General features: G+C 35.5%; 1 protein-coding gene across 2 annotated transcripts in view; it reads left to right on the top strand.

Annotated features, from left to right (window-relative positions):
• LOC111420035 (E3 ubiquitin-protein ligase RNF4-like) overlaps positions 1–8,184 on the top strand; it is a 32,960-nt gene extending 24,776 nt beyond the window's left edge. For both annotated transcript variants that reach the window (XM_071196336.1, XM_071196337.1), the window contains one exon: positions 7,743–8,184. In XM_071196336.1, coding sequence (XP_071052437.1) covers positions 7,743–7,988 — 246 coding nt within the window. In that variant the 3' untranslated portion in view covers positions 7,989–8,184. The remainder of the gene's footprint in view (positions 1–7,742) is intronic.
• The last annotated feature ends 1,703 nt before the right edge of the window (positions 8,185–9,887 follow it).

Consider the following 9,887-nt stretch of genomic DNA (forward strand, 5'->3'; position numbering starts at 1 on the left):
TACAACTAAAAGGGGTTCAGATGTCAAACATCTGATGACGTAGTTTTTAGCCTCTTCGTGCTCACTAGTCCATTCAAATGGGACATTTAGTTTTGTAAGTCGGTTTATACAAGACGTTTTGGTGGAAAATCCTGGGACAAATTTTCTGAAGTAGCTAGCTAAACCCATAAACTGTCTGACCTGCTTCACATTTGTGGGTGACGGGACTTTAGTCAAAGCTTCTACTTTGGCACGACTAGGCCTGATACCTGCCGATGAAATCTCACGTCCCAGGTATTCGATCTCGTGCTATAAAAACTTACATTTGGTTATATTAAGTGAGAAACCGGGTACTTGTAATGCTTGTAAAACCTTGTCCAAATTTCTACTGTTTCTGACGGAATTAAAATGTCGTCCATATATACCAAGGCAACAGTGTACTTTAGATCTCCCAGAGCTGCGTTAATTGACCTTTCAAATACCGCTGGGGCATTGGCCAATCCGAATGGCATTCGCATGTATTCGTACTGACCATCCGGAGTCACAAAAGCGGTTTTATATATCGAGTCAGGGTGAATTGGGATCTGGTGAAAACCAGAGGCCATGTCCAGCGACGTAAAGAATTTTCCACGACCCAGTCGATCAAGCTGGTCATCTATTCGAGGAAGGGGAAATCGGTCTTTTACGGTGTGAGCATTTAATTCGCGATAATCTACGCACATGCGATATGTATCTCGCCTTTTCTTTACCAATAGTATAGGGCTAGCGTATGGTGACGTGCTTTCGCGAATTATTCCCTTATCTAATAGTTCATCAACTATTTTTCGTACTTCAATACGTTCACTCTCAGCAAGTCTATATGGACGTCGGGTTACTATAAAATCATCAACCAACTTTATTTCCATCAAGGTGTTATTTACCATTGTAGTAGAAGTACCGCTGGTAATAATATCTTCATAATTCTTAAGTAATTCGCTTACTTGCTCAAAATATTTATTCGGTACATCAATACTATTTTTGTCATTTCCAAACGAACGCATTACACCAGGGAGTTGCTTTCGTATTATTCGAGTTCCATCACAATCAGTGACGGCAGCAAGGCAAGTATCCGAAAAAATGTTACACCCAACTATAACGTCATAATCTAAATTTTCCGCTGGGACTATGATAAAATCTAATACGGTACGTTGACCAGTAATTTCTACATCTGCCGTGAATTTATAATTAGATAATAGTTTTCCGGAAGTAATTCCCGCGATCTCCAGATCTTGACGTTCGAGTTTAGATAAAAATCTTTTCATAAATTTATCAGACATCAACGAGATGTCAGCACCGGTATCTACCAATCCCATGTAAACTTGATCATCTATTTTTATTTTGGTCGGAACAGTTGTTTTCCCTAAAGTTGCAAAGTTTACAGCTCGTCTCTGATCAATATTACTTTTTGTGTAACAATTTCGCTCATCATGTCCCGTCCGGAAGCAAAAAGTACAGCTGTTATTGTTACGAGGTTGTTCGGTATTCGATTTTGAAGAGGTCGCGTTTCTTGTCGCTTGTAAATTTCCCGATCGACAGTAACGTTGAATGTGTCCAGCTTTCCCGCATTTAAAACAGTGTTTATTTTGAGAATTTGACGCCCCCTCTATACGCTGTCTTTTAGGCAAATTTTCTAGCTGGTTAAACCGTTTGCGCGAATTAAGATTTTCTTTGTTGCATACCGGCTTTTGTATGGTGCTCAAGTATGCTATGAGGTCTGGAAGTAAACTGAAGTCGCGCATGGTGGCAGCTTCTTGTACTTTATCGTCTTCGATCCCGTAAATAATCAATTCAATTAAATCACGATTGTTCCAGCTGGCGCGTAAATTCTTTAATAGCGACATTTTTTTATGCACATACGAAACGTACGTATTGAAACTTGAGCTTTTACAGATGGCGGCTTCGCAAAATAACCGTCCCAGAATTTTTTTCGGTGGGAATGCTTCTAAAAAGTCATTTTTAAAACTAGTCCAGTCACGCACACTGGGTGACCAATTCGTATACCAAGTTTTCGCGTCATCAAATAAAAAACGTCCAACTCTTACCATAATCTGCAGGTCTGACCAAGCGAACTCTTTTTTTTATCGCTTCTACCTGTGCAATCCAAGCTGTTGCGTCATCCGTGTCGGCTCGGAACGCCGGCAAGTCGATTTGGTCTGGCACGGTCCGCGCCGTTTGCAGGGTTTTGAGCATGCTCGCTAGTAACTCCTCCATTTTATTTTCTCTGTAGATTCGCCGTTCCAATACAGCACGTACACACGACAATGGCACAGAACACAAGCACGTAGACGATTCCACTTCTGATTTAAGCAATTTAAAATTAATGAAAGTCTTAAACTTTTTAAATGAGTTTATTAATCTTAACTTAACTATCAATGGACAGAATAAAGATGCGTTCTTAACACCAGTCGGCTGCAGAGTGTCGAATGCACGTTGAATGTCGCTTCCCCGCCCAACCGATTCGGTTCTTCTCGGATTCGCTCGACCTCGAGTCGAATTCACACATCCAGGGGAAGGAATTCATTGTTTTCAACACCCGCGAGCGAACAGGGTCGACGCAACTTTAGCGGTACCGCTAACAATATTATATAAGCTTTGTTCGTTGGGACTGCACTACTTGCACTAAACAGTTTAGTGCAAATGTTGTGTGTTCGTTGGGGATAGTGTAGTTTAGTGCAGTTGCACTCATACTGTTCGTTGGGCCATGCGCAGTGCAATTTCGTGCAGCGGGTGTAAGTTAGTGCAGATTTTGTTGCAGCTGCTTTCGATTAAGTTCAATAAGTGCAGTGTAACTAAAATGGCGGAATATTTGAAAGAGTGTTTTGTAATAATTAATATTAAATATTAAGAAATAAAACCTTATAATAATTAATATTTGTTGTATTAGAGAACACAGTATATTCAATCCCAGTAGAGGCAGTAGAAAACTACCCCTACATTTTTGGAATAATTTAAAAACTACCCTGTCGATTTTGGCTTCATTAAATACACTTATAGTACATTTAAAAATATTAATTGTGTTTTCTCATTTAGGGGTGGCTGAGGTTACTACCCTCACCACCCAAATTTTTTTTTTGCAAGTACTGCTTATCGATTTTGGTGCAATTTAACATGTGATTTCTTTATACGTTAAGTAGTACTTTTGAAAGAACTTATAAGGGTTAGTAGTTTGGTGTAGAAAATATATTTCGCTAATAATTGAAAAAATAAAAAATAATAATATAATAATAATTGATGAATCGCTACTAAAAAAACATTCTGCGATGATTTCATTTTCCACGAGTATTTCGCTGATAAACTCCTGTTCGTCCATTTCAAATATTATACACTTTTTTTTATAAAAATCTGTTCGTTGCGACCACGGTTTATACGCTTTTTTGACCTGCACTAAGTTGACATGACATTGCACTTACTTACACTTCATTGCACCATGACGTCATACTAGTGCCATGTCGTGCAGAGTAGTGCAGACCCAACGAACAAAGCTATAATCAAAGATTACAATGATACCACTAGATATACAGAAATAAATACATAATCATCATCACACATAATTAAAACCAAAAAGAGAAAAAGAAAAAAAAATAAACAACAAAAAAGAGAGAAGAAAAGTGTAAGAAATGCACAGAGTAACAAAGCAGAAAAGAAGAAGCTCAGAAGAAAAGGAAGTAAATTATTATAAGATTGCAATTCGACGGGAGAAGAGGAAATATATAAGACACGTCTTGAAAGATGACAGGGTTGGAGCGTTTCTAACATCCATGGGAGACCATTCTAGAGGGATATGACGTGTAGCGTAAACGACCCATGGTATATATTCATATGATGTATTGGGAATAGAAGTATTAAGTCCGATTGCGAACGAATGGGACGCTCGTGACGATAAGAATTTAAAATTATTAAATAAGTACTGTGGACTCTGAGTCTTAATAATCTTATAGAGACTTGGTAACACACGGAAAGACCGACGGTTTACGTACGTAAACAAATATAAGTTATTGCGGTAAGGAGTAATATGACAATATTTCCCAAGATCGAACATAAAACGTATGCAATTATTTTGTAATCTCTGGAGTTTATTACACAAAGATATCGACAGGTCAGTACAAACTGTACCCGCATAAATCAAGATGTGGAAAAATCAGCGAATAACAGAGGTTGCATCGAATGTAAGGTGGAAGAAAACACTTAAATTTACGGAGGGAGTGAAAACAAGAGTAAACCCTCTTACAAATCGCCTGAACCTGGGGGCGCCAAGACAGTGCAGAGTCTATCATAACGCCAAGATTCTTAATGACATCCCAAAATTTAACGACGGTGTCACCAAGTAAAAGTTGCAAGTTAGCAAAAGTAGCTGAGTCATGTCGATAAGAAACTGGCAAACTCAATTTTTTCGCACATTCATGTTCCTGGTGAACTATGCGGTGGTTAACGAATATTTCCCTTGACATTGCTCGTGCTCCATCTGTCGATATACCAATAATCTTTTCTAATAAAATTGAAAAATTTTCCAACAGACTTTAGTTCATCGTACAGGTCTTGGCCGATTGTAGTTCCTTTCATTGGAATCAGTGAACACAATTCTTCGGTAATATTAAATTTGGTGTCAATACCACGTAAAAATATAGCCAGTTGTGCTGTATTGCTAATATCGTAACTCTCATCATGTGCCAAAGAACAGTATTCGAATTTTGCAATGCGTTCACGAAGCGTTGTTGCTATGTTCTCGGACAAGTCTTCAATTCTCCTTGCAATAGTGAATCTTGATAAACTAATGTTTGAAATAATATTTATTTTGTCATGAAATGCTATCCAGTCAAACATTCTTTTATCATCTCTCCATCCGCAAAGAGTTTCATTTTTTTGCCAGTATTTGACTGACAACAAAATTAGCCTTTACTGCCATATTTGATAAAATAGCTTGATTTTAAAAAATAGCCTGTTGTTTTCCCAAGTTTTTCTCCATTTGATTAAACTTATCTATCCGGAGTTGCCCTGTTAAGTTTTATATTGTTGTTCATGTTTTGTGTCGTAATGCCTTTTTATGTTATATTCTTTTAATGTCGACACAGTCTTTGAGCATATTAATCATACAGCTTTGACAAAACTGAAAAAATTATCAAATTTCCGCTTTTCTTGAAAATGCTTGTGCTCATCAAGTGCTTTTCTGACATGTTATTATGGATTAAAAATTTGAAAGTAAAAAAACTAATATTACCTTTTTGCGTGCGATGCGAAAGATATGATTGAAACCATGAAAGACTCGAGGAAGAAAAACCAATAGATGAAAGTATAGAATGAAAAAGATTGTAATCGACAGAGTCGATGGCTTTGCTGAAATCAAGTAGAACCAAAATAGTGAGACGACGATTATCACAGGCAAGCCTTATATCATCCGTGATGTTGATCAAGGAAGTAGTAGTATTACGACCCCGTCGGAAACCAGACTGTTCGTCACTGATCAATCGATGCTTCTCAAGAAAATCATAAACCTGGGTATACACAATACGCTCAAGAACCTTTGACAAAGGAGAAAGTATTGAAATAGGACGATAGTCGCTAGCCAAAACTGGAGTTTTCAATTTGGGAATGGGAAGAACCTGAGCATGTTTCCATATAGATGGGAAAGGGGATGATTCAAAAGAAAAATTAAAAATATCTTCTAAAATATAGTTGGTGTCGACACAGATAATTTCCAATAAAAATATTTTTTTTTAGCATTTTTGCATTTGTGATTGCACCTATTACGTAGAGAACGATAGCAGTCAGTTATCAACTGACGGGTTACGTCTGTACAACGTTTTAGCTCTATTACGTTCGCTCATGAGATCCCTAATATAACCAAGGTCAGGAAAATGTTTCATTCGCCTTTGCCTTATCAGAGCATGTTTGTCATACAAACATGTTACTTTGTTATTAAAATAATTAACCTTCGCATCAATGTCCGTCATAAGATATAATGGTTTCCAGTCTATTCTCAGCACATCAGAGTTGAGTTCTTAATAGTCGACATGTTTGAAATCACGTAAGATAGATTACGCTGACCACAAACTAAATTTCGGACTTGGACAGCGTAATAAGTTGACCGTGAACAAGAATTTTATCGGTGCAAGACGAGATGATCAAGTCAAGCAGAGAGTCGGACGAAGAAAGGTGATGGGTTGGCTGAGATTGTTGATTATTTGTTGTATTTCTGTATTTGTCGTAGAATTCTTGATTCTTTACCTGCGTCATGATGGGGTTCGATCTGAATTGTTTTTTGAAAGCTTTGTTGAAAGCCATATTTGCTTTTTCTTCGTCTGTCGTTGCAAATTTGTTTTCGGATTTTAGTTGTTGGATCATCCTCCAAAGTGATTGGTCCTCCGTTGTTAGCTCTTTTATTTTTTTTTGCATCACTTTTTTCGGTTTATTTCGTTAACGTTTTTGTGAATTTCCGTAGTGATTCTATTAAGTTTATTCTTGGTGTTTGGGTCTCTTGTTCTTACGTATTCTTTTATGAGTTTTTTCTTTTCCGCAAATTTCTGTTTTAATTCAGGTGAGAGTTGAGTTTTGCATGGATTTATTGTTCTGGTTGTTGTTGATACTGTTATTGCATCTACTATCCTTTTTCAAGACTTGTTATTGCTGTTTCTAAGCTTAGTGTTGAATTGATCTGCGTCTTCTTGATTTTTATTGTTTCTTTAAATTTCTTCCAGTCGGTGGTTTTGATTAGTTGTTTTTGACTTTCTGGTTGGATTTCTACTTCCATTACTACTGGGTAGTAGTCTGAGGAGAGCTGATTTATTATCTTGATTGTTATTCGAGGACGATCAGTCGAGGACATCAACCGAACTGTTTGCTGTGTAAATATGAGTTGGCTCTTTTGGGTCGATGACCAGTAGGTCTACTTCCTCAACAAGGTTTTTTAATCTTATGCCGTGTGTGTTTGTGATGCTGCTGTTCCAGTCCGGGTGCTTGGAGTTCAGATCACCAGCTATGATTGTCGCTTTGTTTGGGCAAATATTATAGTATTATTTTAAATTCTTCTACTAGTTTTTCTGATGATCTAGGTACACTGCAAATATGTTAATATCTCATATTAAGATAGGGCATATTTGTTGCTTGTTTTGATTTCTAGATCTTCTTCTTGTATTTTTCGTTTTTTCTTGCTTATCGCTGGGCTGAACTCCTCATCTTCGTTTTTGGTTATTCTTCTTTCTTGAAGTAACTTCGCGATGGTCCTCCAAGGTTTTATTGTCAAGCTCTTATATATCGTCAATGTTCATTTTTACTGACGCCGACTGACTGATGATGAATAATTTCAAGGAGCATGAGAGGGATGTCCGATTGAATAAGATCCGACAGTCGCTCAGCATTGCCACAAAAAGGGATGCACCATAGATTTCGATAAGACCAAGGTGCTAGCCAGAGTCAGATATCCATCAACATAGGAATAATATAAATAGTGCAGACGGATGGGAACTTAGCTACACATAGAAAATGCTAGTTAACTCGACGACGCCTTTTTCACAGGGATTTGGCAAAAACAATTTAGTTGACAATTATTTTGTCCAACTCTTATCGAACTTGCTTGAACTGAAGAAAACGTTAAACACTTTTGCAAAAGACGCACGACTTAACCCTAATTCTAGGTTTACTGTTATTTCCAGTAATAGTTTTAGTTCTATTAACACTGATCGTGACTTACAACCTGTAAAGTTAGTTTCAAATACACTTTCTTTTTTCAGGATCTGAGTGATTCTCCTAAAATACAGGAATGCGAGGGATCGAATAATCAACATAAGCAAAATGTAAGAACAGGTTTGGAATGTCCGATTTGTATGGAAGACCTGACCGGTCGTCAACCAAAAGTAACACCATGCGGCCACTATTTCTGTAAAAATTGCGTTCAACATTTTGGATCTAAATCGTTTAATTGTCCAACTTGTCGAAAGAAATGTTATGTTAAACGTCTTTATTCTATTTACCTTTAATAATTAATTTTATATAATTGTTTTTATTATTCGACATGCTCAGTAAGAAGTATGTGATTTTGGTTTCTAAATTCTTGTCATTTAATCTAGTTAGTGTTACCAGATAAAAAGATTCAAGACCTAGATTACTGTATCGTACGTTTCTTTTTTACTTTTGTATAATCTTAGTTAATAAATTAATGTTACAATTGAAAAAGTATGTGATATTTTTAATGCCATGCCATTACAATTCTTTTCAGAGATAAGTTCGCAGTGAAGAATTTGATTGGTGATTCATACCTAATAGATCTTTCCAGTGTTCTTTGGCGCTATATTCGATATTAATACTAGTTTTGATAATTTGCGCATTGCAGAATAGTGTCCTGCTAACGCCGCGTCATGTTTGGTCACATCTTTAAATTCATTCATGATTTTGGCAGTATAGCAGCAGAATCCGTGCCTTAATTTATTTATATAAAGAGGTAAAGTTGAAAAAATCCATTTTACTTTAATCCATTTACAAGGTTTAAATAAAATGTTTTTTTTCTAGTTTATTTTGTTATATTTTTGTCTGACTAGTTTCACCCTAAGGGCATCCTCAGAGTTTCTTCACAAATATCGACATTTAACATTAGCAAATTTATCAAACATTAATTCAATTGATACATTGTATTTGTAAAAAGTATAGATTAACTTACAAAAGTACTTCTTGTTTAGAATTTAAAATACAATCAAATCTTGAAAAACATTATACTTTGTTCAATAAAACATTTGAACTTGAAACTGCTACTCACAACACACCAGAAAAGGAGAACTTAAGGAAGGACCTAACTGACTGGTTGAAAAGGAAGGAGAGGGAATCTAACAGGACCATAACAGATGAAATGAAAACGTTACATAAGATCAAACACAAAATTCTAATTCTTTAATAGTCACAAATGCAGGATTTGTTATTTTAGAGAAACCTTTATACATTGCAAAAACTTTACAATTTTTTAATGATAATAATTTTATAGAAAAAAATTTGTCAAATCAGCACAAGATTTTCTTACAACAAAACATAACTATGTTTAATTTTGTACCAATGAACCCAAAAACTCCATTGGTTTACTCTTTAATTAAATTGCACAAAAATAACTACCCCATTATCTCTTCAAATCAATTCAAGTACCTACAAAATATCAAAATTTCTTATTCAATTCTTTAAAAACATAATACAATTTAAAGCTAAATACACTGTAAATGATAGACTTGACCTAATCAACACCACTCTCTGAATATTTCACTCTTCAATGTTACAAATCTTTATTCGTAAATCACGTACTGTAAATAGAAAAGGTACTTTGCCTGCCACAAAAATAGTTTTTCTTTCACTGTCAAGGCTTACTTGTTTTTTAAAAATTGAGAATATTTACTCTTTAATCAAGCAGGGCTAAACCCCAAAAAATCACAATTAATATCGAAAAAAATTTACCATTCATAAGAGTCGTTTCACCTATCCGGGGACACTCTGTATAATACTCTATACTTACTTTTATAAATTTGACTTTCTTTTTAGACGTTCTTTTTAGAGATCCTTCAAGAAATGAATTTTATAGCGAATTTTGAAAATTATCGATGAAAATTGCAACATCGAAAATTTTATCAAAATTTTAAATATTGTTTTCTCAAAAACTAAAAGTTATTTTTCAAAACGGGTTGGTTCATTGGAAATAGGACACTCTTATTAACACTTTGGGAAATTTTCATACTTATATTCCAAGAAGTGGATTTTATACGAATTTTTAAAACTTAATCGGCGAAAATTGCAAAATTCGAAAAAATTGTCGATCATTCAGTCTTCTCGAGACATTCGCACGGATCACTCGTGATTCGTGTTCTTTCCGTAAATAAGTGATCTAGTTTAGTGCTACAACCAAA

Source organism: Onthophagus taurus, chromosome 6 (genome assembly GCF_036711975.1).
Source record: "Onthophagus taurus isolate NC chromosome 6, IU_Otau_3.0, whole genome shotgun sequence".
NCBI lineage: Eukaryota > Metazoa > Arthropoda > Insecta > Coleoptera > Scarabaeidae > Onthophagus > Onthophagus taurus.